Consider the following 20,741-nt stretch of genomic DNA (forward strand, 5'->3'; position numbering starts at 1 on the left):
ACCATATATATTAGCTGCTCATTTATGTCAAAGGAGCATGAAAGAAGAAACCCAGTACGAAGAAGTGTCTCCTGAAGAATGTAGAGTGTGAGGTCCATTTGGGAGAATCCATGTAACACTGTTTATGGGACAATTGTTCACTTCACCCTATGAAATCCTCCCTGTGAAGCACCCAGCTCTTGAGAAGGTTTGCTTGAGAGTCATCCTTCAGGGCTCTTTTTATTTAGGGTAAATTCTGAAACCTTCTCTGAAGTTTCTGCTTGTTGTTGAAACCTCCCTTGTAGTTTGGTAATTGCAATCACCTCCCTTGAACTTTTTAACATAGTTGCAAGTAGGTTGGTAATTGCAATCAAAGTTCAAAATATCGATACACCTCGGCGTATCGAGCAGTATTGATAAATTTTTTTAGTTTTTTTTGTCATATTCGGTTCAAAGGGGCCGGTTTAAGGTCTGTCCACTCTCTGAACCGGTCAAAACCCCGATACACCTTCTGTAGGGGCATATCAAGAAGTTCCTGATACGATACATATTGGCCGATACAGGCCGATACGTATCGATATTTTGAACCTTGACTGCAATCACCTACCCTGAACTTTCTAACATAGTTTCAAGTAGGCCCCCTTTGTTAGAATCCTCTAAAGAGGCATGAAAATGTCTAAAATACCCATACAATTACTTTTGATTAAACTGTTCATTTCCTAAATTTTCACTTCATATGAATGGCTAGTTCAAACCCTTAGATTTATTTTCCAAATTTGTCATTCATATCAATTGCTCAAAGGTAAATCTGCAACTTTAAATTTTCTTTTTTTTTTTTGTTGTTTATAAAGCTTGTATTATTTTTTTTTTCTTTTTGTAGAAACCAGCCTCAATAGTAATTGTATGGGTATTTTAAACATTTTCGTGCTTTTTATTATAGGGTTTTAATAGAGGTGGTTTACTTGCAACTGAGCCAAAAAGTTTAGGGGAGGTTTCAGCAATTTATCCTTCTACTTAAAAACAGAAAAAATAAAAAAGAAAGTTCTGACGGTCTCCTCCCAAGGAGAAGATATTGCCAAAACAGGACAAGATGTTGAATTATTATGTATAACCGTTCAAATGATAAATTACTGATGAAAAAGAATGTAATGTATAAAAGGTAATATACAATATGGTTATAAACATGGTTCAAAGTATCGATACACTTAATTCGAATCAGTATGTCTATTGATTGTTTTGACCAAGGCTCAAAATTTTGATACGCTCATATGATATTGTCAATTCCTGGTATGCCAAACAGATGGCTTATGAGGGTTCAAAACACTTGCTTATTGGGTGCATCGATACTTTGAATCATGGTTTTCAAAATCGGACTGAATCAGATAGTCGGATTGAAAAACTCAGGAACTGGTTAGGTGACCAGTTTCGGTTTTCTCTAAAACCAGAAATTTGCCTAAAATCGTTGATTTTGGTCAGTAAACCGTTGACTTGGGCGGTTAACCGTTTGAATGGTTTTGACTGTTTTTTGTTAATAAATTTTTTTTATTTTGTTTGTCAGAGCAGGCCGACCGTTCGACTTGGTAACTGGACCCTTGACCAGTTCAGTGTCCTGGTCGTTTTTAAAAACCATGCTTTGAACCATGGTTTTTGACTGACCATAACTTTTTTTGTTGCTATTTCCTTTTTTTTTTCAATGGATTGGTCTTAGGCCTGCCTAGCCCCTGAAATTTGGTCGAAAGCCCAAAAAGGTCCTTGTTTATAGTATTGATGATCTATGATATATGAGCCAATATGTTGCAAAATTTTGATTCTTGGTTATAACGACAAACTTGACCATGTAAACAATTTTGAAAACCGGTTAATTCAATACACAATTTTGCAAATGATCACAATTTGAACCTAACATCTGTAAGGGACTAGGGAGTAATTTTCCGTGGGCTTGACCAAAAAGGATGAAATTGTGGGTAAAAAGTTGTGGGCTCAATTAATGGAACTTTCTACGTTTATGAATTATGAATCAGTATCAATTTAATTTACCACAAGTGCTGCTCCTGCTTCATTATTTTCTTTCTGATTATTTTTTTTTATCTGGAAAATGTGTTGATTTGATCAAAATGGAAGTTTGAATTTTTGTTCTTTTTTTATAACAATATTGAAGTTTGAAACTTCGAATTATACAATGTAAGACGGGGTATTGCTTATAATGTTTAGCCAGCAATTTAGATTCTTTTTTGGTGAGAGAAAAGAAAGAATCTAGAATCTAGAATTTAGAAAATAAGTGTGGGGGCATTCCGAGAATCGAACTCGGGACCTCTCGCACCCAAAGCGAGAATCATACCACTAGACCAAATGCCCATTTATGTTTTATAATTCTCTAGATAGATAATAATTTCGAGAACATTTGCTTATCACAGTGACATGTAATGCAATTGTAAGTCATACGCCTGTTCGTTGCCAAACACTATTTAAATATAAATATTACCACAACGTCTGGAAGATGTGCCTTGCAGATTTACCACAATCGAACCAGAAAACTGGGAATCGGTCAGGTGATCAGTTTCGTTTTCTTACTAAAACCGGATTTTTGTCAAAAAATGTTGATTTGGTCAATAAACCGCTGACCTGAGCATTCGAATCGTTCAATGGTTTTGACCGTTTTTTAATTTTTTGTCAGAATGGATCGACTATTCAACCTGAAAACCGGACCCCTGACCAAACCGTTCTGGCATCATAGAAGAAATTGAGCACACGTAACTTGGCCTTCAATTGGTAGGTAGTTAACTCCTAATTGCAAGTTTGTGGAACCCCTGAGACAGTATCTTAATGATTTCAGTCTAACCAGTTTTCATCTAGGGCTGCAAACGGTATTTATTTCTCGCAATTCTAATTCAAATCCAATTTAGTTACGGTGATCCAAATTCGATCAGTTTATAATTGGATTTAAAATGATACCTGAAATTTATGACAGCTGAAAACTTCAGTCAGAAATTTGAATTTGAAACAATAGAGATGATTTGAAATTTTGAATGCGCATGCTTACCAAAAAATCAGGTTCAGATCTTGTAGAAGTTGTTTTCAAGTCATCTTCTTCGTGATATAAAATATAAAACTTATTCTTATTTTATTCTATCAATAATAATATAATGTATTTGATCATTTTAACTTTAATTTATGAATGATGTTACAAGTCACATCAGGATCTTATGGATAAGATTTATTTGAATTCAAATATTATTGAATCAGATTTGGATCTAAACTATAGGGAATCTGTTTTGCAGCCATATTTCCACCCCAAGAAGACGCAAAAATACTGGAGACATTCGCCCATTAATCAAAACAAATGCAACCTACAACAATCCCCAACAAAGCAATAAAGCCTTCAACTGATTTTGGGTTTTCTTTTTTTTTTTCAAGTTGGGGCTAAATTTTCATTGATCTCTACAATCTCTTTCTGTATATTTAGCTAAGGTTCAAAATATCGATACGCCTGATACACCAGTGTGGACGTATTGGGTGAATTGATACTATTTTCTTTTAATTTTTTTATTTTTTTTTGAAACCGGTTCAGGGGGGGCGGTTTAAGTTTCCTCCATCCCCTAAACCTGTCAGACCACCGATACACCCACTATAGGGGCATATCAGTGGAGTCTCAGAACAACACGTATCGGCCGATACGGATCGATGCTTTGAACCTTGTATTTAGCATATGTTTGGTTCTGTAAGTATTTCCTAAGAGGCATTTTTTAGATAAACGTTTATCTGAAAAATGCTAATTATGATACTTTAAACATTTTTTACTTTTTTTCATTTGGTTAGACATTTTATTGGCATTTCGAGTTACACCCCATAAAGTTGCTTTCCACCTCAGTTAAAGTGTAATAGTGTACCACATCAGCATTTCAATTCAAAAAATACCCAGGCATTAGGAGAAACATGAATTTGATGTGTCCCCAAATGCCCCATATACATAAATGATAAATGAAAGCATTTCAATTTTTTAGTATTTATTTGATAAACAGTAAAACCAAACAGTGGTTTCATATGCAATAAATACCAAGACCTATGTGACACTAATGTGATGGCATTTTTTCAATAAATGCCCACAGAACCAAACATATACATAATATTTAGTCGGCCAGTATATTGTCATTGTGGATGGAACCTATTCCCTCTTTACAGGAAATACTAATGGGAGATCTATTCTGGATCATTAGTGGATTAGATATTATTACATAATCTTCACATATCCACCAACCTCACATGCCCTTCAGAAGAGAAGAATGAACTTTCTATTGTCATGACTGGATGATTATAGGTTCCACTTCCATCCTTGTCTTTTTTTTTTTTATCCAAAAAAGAGAACGAATCAATGGATGAAATGCAATTAACTTGGGGGGTGTTCGACAACATGTTTGGTACACCCCCTAGAATGCTGCTTTTGTTTCCTCCATGCTAAACAAAGGAAAACAAATAATTTCCTTGAACTATAACTTTCAAAAGGAAAACAAATCATATTCACCTGGTTTGCTCAAATTGGATAACAAACCCCAATGGCTGAAAATTAGCATTGCAATACCTGGTGTTATGGTAACAATATAGTTATAGTTCCAACTTCCAACAAATTCTCCAAACAGGTAAAAGCTTGAACTTCCAGAAACAAGAGACTCTTCTACTCACATATAAAGAATTCATGCGTACAATCTATACACGCAGCGTAATACAAACCATTCCCACCCCCCAAAATGCTAGGCGACAAGTAAAAGGGGTGGATAACCAAAATGGTGGGGAAAGAAGACCAAAAGGTAAAAGGGAAAAATTCATTGACAAAGGGAAACATTAGAACTAAAGACAAGGAACAATCCTCCAGTATGACAATTCTAATCAAAAGCACGAGTATAGGAAGAGAAACAGAGAAAACGTTCTTCATCAGCAATTGAAGCCATGGCAAATGGACAAGACTATGATGAGAATCAGAGCAATTATAATACCCAAAACTATAAGCTTTATCTTCATATTCTGCAGCCACATCTTCCTCCTCATCTTGGTCCCCTGTTGCCGGAAATCTTGTGCCTGCAATAAAAAGATCAAGGATGCAAGCACACATCATATATATGTGGGCAAAAACCAAACTGTAAAATATAGCTAAGGGAAAGTTTCCAGTCCCCATCTGAGAGATAGAAATACCCTTCTCCCCATTTTTTGATCATTTCCATAGTCTGTCAAGCCACATGCTATTGCCAACAATGAAACGTAAAGTTGTTTTTCGAAATTCTAATTTCTAATATTGAAGTAGCAGGAGTATCCGACTAACCTGTGACTTAAGATTCTCTGTTTTGTCCACCAGAAGCTCTATTTTCTCACCTCGGTCAAGAACCTGCACAAAATTAGACATTTTAACTAACCAGATAATCTGCCACATAACATGTTCCAAATCACAGAAGTAGCAGAAATTATGTTGCACCTGTTCTGTTATTGAAATGCCATAACAATATTTAGCAGTGAATGGACATATAAGACAGTGATAATAATCCATCAAGAGGAAAATAAAAACTTGAAAGAATTTATGATCACTTGCCTTCTCAATATTTTCCATCATCACTTCCTTGACTTCTGACACCTGAGCCTTCACTTTTGCTAGTTTGCCGACCTCCTCTGGGTGATCAACACAGTACTGCATGTGTTCCTTCAATTTTGGCCTATAATATATATATCAATGGTAAATTATTGGCATTTCTATCATATATGTCTTGCTAATACATCCATCAAAGGGCTAGACATTAGGCAAAGTACCCAAACTCCTTGTTAAGACTGTTGGCTACAGCAGTTGCAGCTTTCCCTCCTCCATATCTCTTGTTAAAATCATCCTTAACTCGTTCCAGAAAGGCAACGGGGATTTGTCTTCCAACAGACTCAACTGCCACCACACAGTAGGCTGCATGATCCAAGATCAAATCAGAAACAAGCCTCGATTAAAAAGAACAAGGATAAGCAATTAAATTATAATGATCAAACATCAAAATACATTTCTCAAATGAATGAATACTCATACTGTCATACATCGATCACATCATTAAACACCCAATTATAAGAATTAACAAAATATATATTAATCTATCGAAAAAACAATATATATATATATATATATTAAAACTGATAATTCAGCTTCTTATTTGCTTGGAAAAGAACCCCCTAAAGTAATAGGAACTAACATTTTATCAAAAATATAAATAGGAACTGATATCCCAAAATTTTGGTCAGTGTCCCCTTAACCAATGGTTCAAATCTTTATATATTTGAAATGATGGCTTCCTAAATAAATAAATAAATAAATATTTACTATTATGTTTATAATAGAAATAGCTCTTTCATTCACTCATTCAATTAATATACCAAAGTATAGTTTGTATTGGACCCTACTAACAAAGGTGCAAGTCTTGTCACAAGTGTTTTATTTATCAAAAAAAAAAAAAAAAAAACTAGGGGCACAACTTGGTTTACATGGAGTATCTGTTAAAATTCTTCAACTACATTGGGTTCAAGCCTGAAAATGAGCCCAATGTAGTTGAAATTCTTCAACTCAAGCAACCCAGACTTGCACCTTAGTGCTAGCTAGCTTTCTGGTAAGGTCTCTAGCTGGTTGCAGCAGACTTGAGACTAAATCCCACCTTCACCATGGTCATGGATTGGTTTCAGAGTTGGGGGAGGGCAACCCCCATTGTGCAGCCCATTTACCTACCTAAAGAAGAGTCCCGTTAACAATTTGACTAGATTCCAACTTTCTAAGCACATACTACATGGATAGACTTGGGAATCATGCCCCTGTTTTCTCTTTCTTCTTGTTAACACTTCTTTAGCTCCAATATATGCTTTAGATTTTTACTAGAGACAGTAACTGGCAATTCATTGAGGATACAGTACTGTTTGATTACCTAGAGAAATACATACGATCTTGTTATTTGGATAAATGCCAAAGCAAAACCACTTAGCTGGTTGATTTCCCTAATCCTTATTAATCTTCTGGTCACTAGAGAAATATACATAGCATCCACTTAAGATATGGGAAACACCATGGAAAGTATACAGGCCTTTTCCTTTCTGACTGATGTAGGAAGAGACAAAGTGCATCTCATCTTTAAAAGTATAAAACACCCATTCCAATCAGTGTTTTAAAAGGCGTGGGAGGCATACACCTGGAGGCATGCCTCCAGGGCAAGGCGCCCCCAAAAAGGACCTGAGGTGTACACGTCTGACGTGTTGACACCTCTGACACATACACCTCAGGTGCAAGAGGCATATGCGTCATATGCTTTTTTCATAGGCGCACTAGAGGGGTATGCCTCATGTGCCTCACACACACCTTATATAAAAAGAGAAAAAAAAAAAGATAAAAAGTTAAGTATAAAGAAAAAATGGAAAGGAAAGGAAAAAAAATAAAGGGAAGGGAAAGAAAAAGAAAGAAAAGAAAAGGAAAAATGAGATCCTCCTTCCTCTTCCTCCTCATCCCCCTCCTCTTAAGGATGCTAACACCTCCTTGTGTTTGGGATGCTTATACCTCTTACATTCTGAACTACACCTCACACCTCTAGAGAAACCAAGTCCATGAAATATAAGAACCAATTTGCAAGTCCAAGGAGAAACAAGATACAAACCTTGCAAATTGGTGCTTGTTGGACTCCTGATACAGTAAGATTAAATCAGAATGGATGGGGCTAAATCTGCATACAATCCAATTATGTAAACAGACCATTCAAATCCAAAATACCAAGTTCATATGTTGGATTGGGTTTCAGACTTTCAGAGTCCATTGACAACCCTAATGCCAATAGGTCATTTAGTGAACTTCGCCAAATGACGCAAAATCTTCTACATAGGGGCATAAAAGCAATCTGTTTATTCCTCTCCCCACTCCTTTTACATGGACAAAAATTCCACCCCAAGTATGTTTCCATATGCTCAAAGTACAGCCTCTTATAAAAAGAACTTTTATATTAAAATTTAAATGTTGAAATAGAGAGAGATTATAAAACCAACACGACAGGGAAAATTAATAAAAGTGAAAAAAATCAGTAATCTAGTATTGTGTACACTGCGGCACATCATTTATTGAACTTCTAAGAGAAGTTCCAAAAGCATAAGGAAATGCAAGCACCTAAAATTAAATGCAACAAATTTCATAATTGATCACCACTCAAATTACTCAAACTTCTCCAAGCTGAAAATTAAACACAATGAAGAAAAACAACATATCAGTATTGTGCTTTGCAGCAGAGATGATGCAGGATGACCCAATTTAAAGTAGTCTAGTTGCTGAACTTCACAGTAAAGAAGCGAAATTCTGAAATAGGTTCAGCTCAGCCTCAACAGATTTCAAAGCATTGAAAACTAGGCCGGTTAAGGTCAACAGATCAAGTATCAGTTTCAATGGGTTCAATAAGGGGCTGTCAGCTGACACAAGGAGTAAGGTCAACAGATCACAAACAAGGGTTTAATAATAGGGTTATTAAATAAATATGAGGGCTGTTTGGCAGGTCTTTCTAGGTAGATCTTTCAACATCCCAGTACATGAGAAGATGCACTGAGCTTTTGGGGTCTAGTCTTTAAAGACTAAGACTGTTTGGTAATTGTTGTGCTCCACCGAAATGTTAAAAACAGCTGGGATGGCTATTTTCAGCACAGAAAGACCAAAAGCTTCATTTGAAGCTTCCCAATTTTCAGCTTTTTCGGTCTTTCCATGCACTCACCTTCGGGTCTCAGTCTATGCAATACCAAACAGGAAAAGACCATTTTTTTGGTCCTTTCAGCTTCCCATAGACCAAAAGACAGGCCAAACACTGCCATAGAAAAGTTACAAAAAATACATAAAATAAAGAATAACAGTTCATAGTAGGCTTCAAATTTCAAGAATTTGGATTTTATAGAAAATATCAAGACAATATTCTAAACTCTGTTCAAATAAAACCAGCATCAACCTATCTTAATCAAGAATCGATGGCACCAACTGCCCCAAGATATCATACATCAAGGCAAATCATCAAAAGCACATTTTGAAGAGACTATATTTCATTCGAAAATTGGTGGTCTAATGGACAAAAAAAAACAGAGAAAAGTGCCTACATTTTGTCTTTGGATGCTAATAGAAACTTTGATAAGTACCTAAAAAATTTGTTCAACTTAATTTATTCAAAGAAAATATCCTTCTGGATCAACTCGAACACATACTCTCACTACAATTCAGTAAACTGAGGAGGTCGTAAAGAGTTTACAAAATTAATGCCTTGTAAATCTTTAAACAAACTTAATGGCATGGGAACCCTAAATATCTGAATCACACCCCTCAAGATGCGTAAAATATGTGATTATTATTAGTTTCACTAGAAAAGTAAGCTTTCACTAGAAAAGTAAGCTTAAATAAAAATAGTGTAGTCACATGAAAGAGAGTATCCAACGAAAACTCTTGATTGTGATTATCATGCAAAAATTTATGAGGCTAGCGGTGATTTTTGTACCATGTCACAGGGTAACAAAAGCAAATAACCAACCAATTTCACACGCATAAGAAATGCCATACAAATTCTGCTTGCAGCAAACAGTTCATAGGAAAACAGTACGTATGTAATGATGCAGGTGCAGTATAAAATTTAATCAGTTACAAAAGTCGGGAAAATGGCACTCAAGAGAATTTGCATGTTATTACTTCATTCCATCCTTTTGTGAAACAGTCAATAATTCGGACACCTAGAAGTAAAATAAGGCGAAACAAAAGGAAAAACAACACCAAGTTGGAAGTGACTAACGTCCTCGTTATGATCTTATATTCCTGTGGTCTAATGCCTTTAATGATTCTTACCATTGTCAGAGGAATAAAAAAGGATCAATGAAGTATCAGCCATAATCAACATCTAATTATCTTTTACAATTTGCATTTTGATGGTTTTTGTACTAAGTCGATTAATCTGGGGCGCTAAGAGATTGAAGACTAGATAAACTGAAATTTGATCTAAACCTGATTATTGCAGTATTCCTTCCGAATACTAAGATCAAAGACGCCAGAAGTGTACAGAAACAGTGGATTTAGGAAATACCGAAGAGGAAAGTATTCGAAGCAACAAGAACAAGCATTGGAGGAAAAGAAATAGAAATAGAAGATTCTTTTCAGATGAAGAAAAAATTTACAAGAGAAACAAACTTGAAAGACCAAAGAATAGTCTGACAAAAAACAAACAAAAATAGAACACACAGAAATAGATCACCAAAGCAGAAACACAAATCCCAACCAATTCAAGAACGAATCACAGAGAGATCGAATCAGAACGAGCAAGTAAAATAACCAAATCCACATAATCGCGAGAAGTCCAAATCTGAGGACTTACTGAAACCGTTTTCAACAAGATAATTGAAGGTGTGGCTATCGCAGTTGTAGGTGAACTTATTGTTGGTAGCAGGAAGCTTTTGAAGGCACTGAGCAGCGATGCTGGTGAAATTCCCTGTGAACTCGGTGTATTCAGCGAGGACCACTGTTCCTCGAGCGACGAAGCTATAGATCAAAGACTGTTGCCCCATCTCGCAAACCCTAATCCTAACCTAGGAATTGCAGAGGAAGTGATATTGGAGAGGAAAACGGAGAGAGATGGAGATGGAGATGGAGAGACGATGGAGGAGGAATCAGACTGTGTTGTCGGTTTTTGTTGCGAGGACAAAGAAATGTTCGGCGGAAGTTGCAGAGAGGAATTATTTTATAATAAGTTGCTGAAAAATATAAATCAATTTAATATTTCACTCTTTCTTTAGATGGGTAATAACGAAAATGCCACTCAGTGGTGCTTAAGTGGCAGAGTAGAAAAAGAAAAAGGTGCAATTATTAGATAAATGAAGGGTATTAGTGTCTTTTGACTAGGTATGTAGTGGCTACTTTTTTTCTTTCAAAATTCAAAAGTATGACCGGAGGAAGAGTCCCGTTCGTAAGAAGCAAAGAAAATTCTTCAAAAGTAATCTAATCACGAGTCTCGATCGTCTGCTGATCGACTCGTAATACTGGGCCAATAAAGGATACACACCACGTCAAATCTGTAGCATTACTTCCGATGGTAGTTACAATGACGTAAATGACGCGGCGGGTGCTGATTGGGTTAGGGAGATGGAATTCGGGTCTTGGATCAAACCTTGGGCCCGCAATTTGGTAGACCCAAATGATGGCCTACCTTCTCCACCTAATACTAATCCTATCACCCCCAACCAACGCGGAAGGCGGAACGCTTTGTTTTCATTTTTCAACGGACAACAGGAGCGTCTTTGCTTTGCTTTGGTGTGGGCCAGTGGGAGGGGAGTTAATATCAGCGCCCAACACCACATCTAACCGTGTACTGGGGAACATCTCCTGATGAAAAATACGGAAGGTGTTCACTATTCACGCTGAGATGTACATGTCGCGTGGGAGGGGAACCATGAGACCAATAGATGGGCTGGGCCCCCATAAGTTGCAATTTTTTTTTATATTTCATGGATGAAGGCCCACCATTACAAGGATCCAAATTTAATTTTTCTTGTTAATTACCGAATTGTCCTCCTCTATCTAATATTTTAAGTTTCATAGCAAGCAAGGGTAATAAGTAAAGTAATATAGATGCCAATTATCAGCCTTCTAAGGGACCAGTGTTTTTAGTCTCATTCTAGAACCGATGGTTGAATTAGTGATCCATGATCTGTTTCTTATTTTATTTTATTTTTTCTGTCGATGATCTTTTTCGAGTCCTGGTTAATTAATAATTTTCATTCGTTGGATTGGTATCTGTTTTTGGTTTATGTGTGATTCAAATTAATTCTTGTTACTTTTTGTACTTTATCATTAAAAAGATCATTCCTCTTGAGTTTATCTATAAACTTGTACTTTTAGTTTGTATCCTATGGGCTTGTGGAGAGAATGCACTTAAGACTAACGTATGCATACACATGCTAGGCCGGGCTGGGTTGGGCTAACACACATGTGCACCACCTGTCACCTCGTGTCGTGTCTTACTGCACGTGTAGGTTCAAGGTAACTTTCATTTATTTATTTTCTTTCTTTTTTTTTTTAAAGCTTTAATGTTTTAATTAAGGGTCTGTTTTCTAACGTTCATTTTGTAACCACCGCATTCTCCTAATCGTAGGAGAACTCCCAATGTTAATGGGAGACAATGCTGTTTTGGCATTAAGCCTACTTAATGGCTAAATTTTCTGTGATTAGTGTACATCGAAAATTGCTATTCTTCTTTGTGTTTTACTCTCTCTCCCACTCTGGGTTTTTCTCATTGTTAAATTGTGTTGGGTGTACATAACAAACTGGTTCGCTGTTTTGGATTGTAAGTGCACACAACGCCAATGCTAAGAGTTATTATATCCCGGAGACCGACCACCAAAAACTTTCTGCACCAATGAAAATATTCCAAGAGACGGCAAAATCGATTTTAAGGTTAATTAACACTTGCCGCAACTCAGCTACTACCGATAAGCTTTTATCTATTTTTATCAGATTACTATTTTAATTTCCTATAGTTTGGAAGTGGTTTGTTTGGATTCTGGTTTGATCTCTACGACAGCCATATTACTACACATATTTTCCTACATTAACCACCCGGTTAATTGATAAAATCGTGAACCAATCAGCATTCTGGTTCTATCCAACCCGAGTTTGACAATATTGGCAGATACCTGAGGTGGGGTCCATGGGGATAATGCCACCAAGAGATTGTAATTTCTTGAATGAAATAATAATAGACAAAGTTTAAAGTATCAATATTCTTAATATACAAATTATTATATGTATTGGTAACAACTTGAGAGAATTCTTGCCACATCACAATTAAAATTTGAAAATATTGAAATCTTCTAATTCTTTGTATTAAGCTATTCATGAATTTGAAAACTGATATGTTGTGACATTTTGAATTTTAGGGTTCGTTTGGTTTATAGTTAGAATCAGAATCGAAATCTTCCAAAATTAGAATCGGAATGGTCGATTCACATAGTCCGTTTAGTTCAGACAGAAATGGGAATGGGAATTAAAATCAGCAGGAATGGGATTTCATTCCCAAGGGAGGGGCAGGGAATTGTCATTCCCTCAAATGGGAAAATGCCATTCTAGCAAGAACAGGAATGAGATTCCAATTCCACCCAACCAAACAGTTGGAATCGAAATAAGCCCATTCCGATTCTGTTTCCAGACCCATATTTCTGCAAACCAAACAGACCCTTAGTAAAAAAAAGATGATAAACATGATGTCAATGTTAAGCTTGATAAAGTCCATTCTAATTCCATTTGTCCGTCTAATGCAGTCGTTGCGTTCTAGAATGTATTGATGTTGTGCTGACGTTTACCTTATGTTCACGGTTAACGCGTCTTGGGAATTGACCACGCTGTCAACATTAGCCCAAATCATCTCCATATCCTACCAGTGGACTTTTTTAATTTGAAACACCTCTATAAATTATTTCCTTTAGATGTAGGAGCAAAGGTTATTACTCAATGTTGGTATCAGCTGGCTAAGAGTCTTTGGGAACAGAGGTATAATATGGGCCGTGCTGGGCAGGCACGGCCCACTTTTGCGGTCTGTCCCTGATTGGCCCAGAATCTCTCAAAAGGGAAGCTTGGCATGGCCCATGGCCCGATCCAAGTGGATCTGGTCTGGGCCGGTCCGTGGGTGGAATGATTATTTTAGAAAAATTTAAAAAATGAAAAAAGTTAAAAATAAATTAATAACATAGACAACAAAATTGAAAAAAAAAATTAAATTTTTTTCTATATTTATTTTAATGTATACAGTTATTTATATTATGAAATAATAAAATGAAATTGGAAAAAAATTATAACAAAATAGTATAATGAAATTGAATATACATGTATTGTTAAATAAATTAGTCAGTTCCACGCGACCCAATTTTTATGCTGTATCATACTGGCTCATAGACCTCAAAACCCAAGCCCGGCATGGCATGGGCGTTTAGGCCAGGCTGGCACGGCTTGAATCGTGCTAGGCTGTGCTGAACTGCATGCAATCCGGCCCACTTTACAACTCTACTTAAGAGGGGTACTGGATATGTCCTGACCTTTGGCATTATTTTTACACAAAGTGACCAATCTCAGGGCTAGAAAATAAGGCACTCCCAACAAAGGGAGATGAAAATAAGAGGGCGCCTGTGAAGCCCATTGGCCATATCATGGAGAGCCTAAATTAGCCATAGAACTTAGAAACAAAAATATAATAATTGAAGGAGATTTTATTAGAGAGAGATAGAGAGAGACCAATTTATGAATCCCACCTTCATTATGTAGCAAAGTGAAGCCAAAGAACCAACTCTAGAGGGTCATTGGCAACAACAATGAATACAGCCATAAAGAGACTTTCCCTACTTTGACAAGCTTGTACTATGAGTATGTTTTTGTTTGCAATTTTCATGAATTGGGGCAAAGGCTTAGAAATCAATGCAATTTGTTGGCAGGTTTGTCAAAAGGAAAATGTGGTTTTCTTTTAGCTGGAGCTCAACAATGTTGAAATTTCATCAGATGTGTATTGATGGGAATACCATTAAGAAAAGCCCTTTCGGCTTCATAATGACAACGACAGGGCATTAAGTTGTAACCACCCAACTTATGATTCCCATTTTCCACCGGTAGACAACTGACCCAACTCATGATGGTAGACTTTAGTTCTTTGTAATTCCCGTCCCTGGATTATATATCCACTAATTTATATGCCGTGTGTTTTAAACAAGACTATTAGTTAAAGCTAAGAAATGGGATTGGTTGAATTGGTCCTATTGAATTGTTTGAGTTTGTCTTTTAGTAATTAAGCAATTAAACAGGGTCTTAATTGCTGAATGGCATGTTGGGTTGACTAGTTTATCCAATTATATTCACTATGTGACCATTTTATCCACTAGAAGATGAATTTATAAGTAATTTAGTTCAGCTAATTCAGCAGTCATTTAGATGAGCCATAAATGATTCTTCCGCCCTTTAATTTGCCACATAAAACAAGGATCAACAACTGACAGATTAATTAGGCCAAATTTGAGTTTGAACTTTGAACACATTTATTCAACTATATATGTTGTTGTCGTGTTTATTTGGATTGTCAAGTTGTATATTAAGACCTGTGGAAAGTTTCACTATAAAAGTATAAAATGGCCTAATCATCTGTGGACCATTTGGGATGACAATTTTGTAGGAATTTTTGGATGTTCAACCTGATTCGAACCCTTCCCCTTGTGTCCCATTATAGGTGTCTTCATCATTAACCATTTGAAGAACATTTTCATTAATTTTTTAATGTTATTTTTGTAATACTCCAACCAGCCCATTTAAACCCGTCCAATTATATGATAATCAGACGAGACAAGCCATATAAGTTTAACGAGTTTGAGCGGGATGAATTTAAAAAATTGAAAGGAAAAGTTAAACGTGTTTGAGATCAAAGATCAAAGATGCTTAAATGCTTTAGAAATGAGAAGGGCAATTTTTGCGAATACCGTATTTCTTGCCATCCCTAATGGTTTGAAGGAAGAGGTAGATGAATAATCTATGGCCCATCTTTTGATTCACTGTCCCTTTTCCAAGAAGGTGTGGTTTCAGTCTGCAAGGCAGTTCGATCGGCATCTGTCGGGTTACTCCTCATCCTGAAAGCCTTGATCTGTTCTACGCTTGGCCTACAAGGTGCTTTAACAGGAGGGGAAATTTCTTGTAGTTCTATGGTCCCCTTTCTTGTATGCTGGTGCTTGTGGTCTAAGAGGAACCATAGGATCTTTGAATCCAAAGCTAACCCTCTCGAGGTTGGAGAGATTCATCGTTAGGTGGTCAATCTTGGGGGAAAGACATGGCTCATCTGCGACCTCATCATTTTGATTCTTCATATCTGATCTCAAACTATCTCCATTCTGAAGAGGTGGTGATGCAATTGGCTGATATTATTGTATATTTTTTTTAATATGTATTTAAATTATAGCTGTCCCACCTCTTGAGGAACTGTACCTGTATCAAGGAGACCAGATTTGTTCCTCATAGAACGATGTTCGGATCTCCTACCCGCAAGAACCCTATCCACACCTACCCACACATCACTACAGCTGCATATTGAGAACATCTCTTTATCTACATGTTCATGCTTTAAGATCCATGTAGAACATATGTTCCTTTTGTCAAACACATATTTTATGATTGAAGAATCTGAGGGACAAGGGACTCTCAAATTAGTTAAATAACTTCTTCTATTGGAAAAACCGTGGCTAATGAGGATCTGGTGATTCTGATACATATTACTTTTCCTTTAATAAGACATTTGAAAATATTCCCTTTCTTAGAAATGTTTTACATGGAAATTTAGTTTATATTTTTTGAAGAAGATAAAGAAAATTTTGAATTAATCATAGAAAGAAGGGGAGCCTTCAAAACCTGTATATCAAGGACCTATTCATGGCACCCAAAAGCATATATAGAAAACATAAAATAATCAGTTAATTACAAAAAGAAGGTGTCGGGCTCAACCTAAGGCCCTGAAATCCCAGTGTATGGATTACTCAAAAAACAAAGCCCAGTGTATGCATAGCTAGGATGTAAGTATTCCAATAGTGTTTCTCAATACTAACTCTGTTGATTGGCTTCTGTCCTTGAAAATTTTGCTATTGCTTCAGTTTCAAATAAAAAAATTCTGCTAATGCTTTCTTGCCACATGGTCCATGTGACTGTCAAGGGGGTAGTCCTCTTGAAAGTGGATACCTTCTGATGAAGGGAAATTTGGCCCGACCTCGCAGTTACCCAACACGTGGCAGAAACAAGCAACTCGGGACAGTAGAGCGCCCGAAGCAAGCACCGAAAGCAAAGTCCAAGCTCGCTACTGAGCCCGAACTCCAGACCGCCCTACTAGGAGCCCGAGCTCCCCACCAAGGGCCCGAGCTCCCCGCCAGGAGCCCGAGCTCCCTACCGAGTCCGAGCTCCCTACTGGGAGTCCGAGCTCCCTGTTAAGAGCCCGAGCTCCCTACTAGGAGTCCGAGCTCCCTGAAGAACCCGAGCTCCCTCCTGGGAGTCCGAGCTCCCTGAAAAGAGCCTGAGCTCCCCGCCAAGAGCCCGAGCTCCCTACCAAGAGTCCGAGCTCCCTATTAAGAACTCGGAGCTCCCTACTGAGAACCCGAGCTCCCTGCAAGGAGCACACGGGCCCCAAGCCTCGCAAAGCTGTGACCCGAGCTGGCCCGTGGCAGCTCGGAACACTCCCCAAAACCGAACTCAAGACATCTCGCTCACTCCAACACTTCGCCTCCGAAACACCAGGCTAATCAAACGTACCTGACGCCAGGGATGTCCGTATCCTTGGGCGACGCACCTGACTGATTTGGGATCCGACGCCTGACAGCCGCACTTCAAACGGCCTCCTGCTGCCGCCACCTGCCACCGTCGTTACTAACCGTAGAGACGGCTCTAACAAAGGAACAGTGGCGGTTCTGACCGGCCAGAGGAAATGACATCCGAACTGGCTGGAGTTCAGAAGTAATCATGCCCGATCTGACAGAAGCCTGGGAGTGAGTGCGCGAGGTGGTTATAAAAGGCTCCTACCCCCCAGAAACGAGGTATGCTAACTTTTGCGCTATCTGGTTCATCTTGCCTTTGAAGGATTCTAACTTGAGCTTCGGAGCCCTTACGCCGGGTTCTCCCCAGAGCTTCTCTTCTCCTTCCGTTTCAAGTCCCTGTTACACAGTTCAAAGGCAAGATCATTGACAGCTAAGACCGGCCAGATTGTGCCTCATCAATTGGCACCGTCTGTGGGAATGCTTCAAAAGGCCTCCCTCCAAAACTTTCATACCCTTTTCTTCTTCTTTGAAAAATTCAATACTCATGGCCTCATCCAGCAACGCCGGACGCGGCACAGAGACAAACACCACCGGGGAACAGCCCCAAGTTCCCGTGGTGTGTGTTGGGCAGTTCACCATCCCCCTCTCAGTGGATGGAATCCCCAATCTGACTACGCCACAAGCAGTGGCGCCTGTAAGCCTACCGGCCGCAAACATCCCCTTCCCTCTTCCCATTGAGACTACCTTCACTGAACCAACCGCCGTCCCCCTGGCAGCTAGCCAGAATCGGTTGGACGACCTAATGCAGTGCATGCAGGCAATGCAAGCCCAGATGCAACAGTTCCAGCAACACCAGCTTCACCAGCACCAAGTGTTGCACAACCTCTCCCAGTACCACTATCAACAGCAGTTCCCCCAACTGACACCGAACCAACCACTACTTCCACCTCGCCACCCTGCCCCGAAGCCAATCAAGGCCTCTCCGCAGGATGGGCGCCTCCACCAAGGAAAGGCCTCTAGGCCCCAGAATCCCCCAAACAGTCAGGCCTCATCCCCAGGCCGGAGAGAAAGAAAAGTCATCCCCGCCTCGCGGCTCGCAGGCGGATCGGGAACCTCGCCCGCGAGATCGGCACCTCGGGGCTCCAAACCGGAGTCCCCACTGGTGGAAAACCGATTCGGCGCACTGGCAGCAACGGACTACCAGCACTCCGGGCCCATCGAGCTCGGCAACACGGAGGCCAGCAGCGCCAACACAAGGCCCACTCAGCAGCGAAGGCGCCGTCGAGGTCGACGAACCGCCACCCAGGTCCTGTCAGAGCTCAGAGGCAAAGGCGAGACGAGCTCAGACGAGGTAGGAGTTGCCCCGATTCTCTCAGTTCCTTCCCCCCTCGCATCAGAACTCCTGGCAGTCCCCCTGCCCAGAGATTTCAAGCTCCCGCCCCTAGACAAGTATGACGGGTCCTTCGACCCCAACGACCACGTGGACGCTTTCCAGTCCCAAATGCACCTCGCCAGAGCCAGCGAATCATGCATGTGTGTGGCTTTCACCACCACCCTCAAGGGGGTAGCCCGCACTTGGTACAGGAACCTGGCCCCCGGATCGATAAAGTGTTGGGCTCAGTTCGTGCAGGTCTTCACTGCACACTTTGTCACCAACAAACGGTGCCCCAGAGCAGAGGAAAGCATCTTCGGGGTAGTCCAAAGGGAAGGAGAACCCATACGGGGCTACATCAAACGATTCAATGAGGCATGCTTACAGATACCTCGGTTAGACCCCGCGGTGCAGCTCGCCGCAGCAAAAAGAGGGGTGACGCACAAGGAATTCAAGTGGCACATGGTAGCTAACCAGCCCGCGACCGTGGCCGAGTTCCTCAAGCTCGCGGACAAGTTCATGAGAACTGAGGAGGAAATCAACCAAAGAACCGAGGGCGGAAACGAGAAAAGAAAGAGGGACGGCGAGCCCTCTAGCTCGGCCGACCGAAAAAACCCGGCCCGAGACCCAAAACCGAACCAATCGTTCCGAGCTCCCCTGCCAGTTCAAACGGATTACACGCCATTGAACACGAGGCGGACCGAGATCCTAATGACGATCAAGGACACCCCCTACGTGAAATGGCCACCTCGCCTAAAGGGAAATCCGAACGAAAGAAACAAGAATTTGTATTGTAGTTTCCATAGGGACCATGGTCACAGTACCAAGCAGTGCAATAACCTCTGAGACAAGATAGAGGGGCTCATCCGTCACGGATACTTAAGAAACTTTGTACAGCACAACAATAATAGCAATAAAGCAGATCAGCCAGGCGAGCACTTAAAGGACGCCCCCGAAACTAGCGGCAGGCCTGCCGAACAGATGCAACGACAGCCTCCGGCAGAAAGGCCAGTTCGGAGAACCATCCATGTAATTGTGGGAGGTTCGGTGGTAGCGGGATGCACATCGGCGGCAACCCGGACTTCAGTTCGCGAAGCGGTCCTCGAGGAGCGGAACCCTCCGAAAAGGCCAAAGACCGAGGAGCCAATCATTTTCACAGAAGACGACACGCGAGGAGTTCGCTACCCTCACGATGGCGCGCTTGTCATTAAACTAAGGATCAGCGACTTCGAGGTTAGGCGCGTACTTGTAGATTCAGGCAGCTCGGCGGACATCCTCTTCAAATCGGCGTTTCATCGGCTACAGCTGCCGAGGAGCGAACTAAGCCCTGCAAGCACTCCCCTGGTGGGCTTCAGCGGAGAGGAAGTCAGGCCCCTTGGAAAAATAACGGTGCCTGTGGAAGTCGGCACGTGGCCTTGTGCGGTCAGACTCAACCACAACTTCCTGGTGGTCGCGACCCCCTCCCCATACAATGCCATAATAGGGCGGCCAATCATGCATATCCTGCGGGCGGTGGTCTCCACCTACTATTTGGCCATGAAATTCCCTACGGACTTCGGTGTGGGGGTAGTGCGGGGCGACCAGCTCGAGTCCCGCAAGTGCTACGTCGCCGCCCTAAAGGAAAAGACCAAGGCGGCCGGCGACCTCGATCTGGAGTGGCCCGCGGAGCAAGGCGAAGAATGAGCCTCGCCCACAGAAGAAACAGTCGCGATCCCGACCTCGCCTACGGACCCAGCTCGCGCACTCCAGATCGGTGCTTCTGTCAAAGAACCCCTACGGACCGAACTGGTAAGTTTTTTACTCCAAAATTTAGATATTTTTGCATGGTCCGCGGCCGATATGCCCGGCATTGACCCTGGTCTTATAACTCACAAACTTAATATTGACCCTTTAGTCAGACCCGTTAGACAGAAGAAACGGAACTTAGCCCCAGAGCGCTGGAAAGCGGTCGACGAGGAAGTCGAGAAGCTCCTCGTGGCAGACTTCATAAGGGAAGTCCATTACCCGAGCTGGGTGGCCAACCCGGTGCTAGTGAAAAAGGCGAACGACAAGTGGCGCATGTGCGTCGACTACACCGACC

The 20,741-nt window shown here is 40.4% G+C and overlaps 1 protein-coding gene and 1 non-coding gene across 2 annotated transcripts; both read right to left on the minus strand.

Moving 5' to 3' along the window:
* Positions 1–2,262: 2,262 nt before the first annotated feature.
* Positions 2,263–2,334, minus strand: TRNAP-UGG (transfer RNA proline (anticodon UGG)). The gene has a single exon. It is a non-coding gene; the product is annotated as a tRNA-Pro (tRNA).
* Positions 2,335–4,493: 2,159 nt separating this feature from the next.
* LOC104602170 (vesicle-associated membrane protein 722) lies at positions 4,494–10,992 on the minus strand. Its single transcript, XM_010265767.3, has 5 exons — positions 10,350–10,992; positions 5,770–5,911; positions 5,555–5,675; positions 5,291–5,353; positions 4,494–5,049 (listed from the first exon to the last, which is right to left on the minus strand). The coding sequence occupies exons 1-5, from the start codon at positions 10,537–10,539 to the stop codon at positions 4,906–4,908; spliced, it is 660 nt and encodes a 219-aa protein (XP_010264069.1). The 5' UTR covers positions 10,540–10,992; the 3' UTR covers positions 4,494–4,905.
* Positions 10,993–20,741: the final 9,749 nt, after the last annotated feature.

This window comes from Nelumbo nucifera, chromosome 3 (genome assembly GCF_055504915.1).
Source record: "Nelumbo nucifera cultivar China Antique chromosome 3, China Antique-T2T, whole genome shotgun sequence".
NCBI lineage: Eukaryota > Viridiplantae > Streptophyta > Magnoliopsida > Proteales > Nelumbonaceae > Nelumbo > Nelumbo nucifera.

Coding starts and splice junctions, on each gene's coding strand:
- LOC104602170 (XM_010265767.3), bottom strand. CDS start 10,539: ATGGGGCAACAGTCTTTGATCTATAGCTTCGTCGCTCGAGGAACAGTG. Junction 5,354..5,554: donor TGATGGAAAATATTGAGAAG/GCAAGTGATCAT, acceptor AATTTTGTGCAG/GTTCTTGACCGAGGTGAGAA. Junction 5,050..5,290: donor CAGAGAATCTTAAGTCACAG/GTTAGTCGGATA, acceptor TTTTTATTGCAG/GCACAAGATTTCCGGCAACA.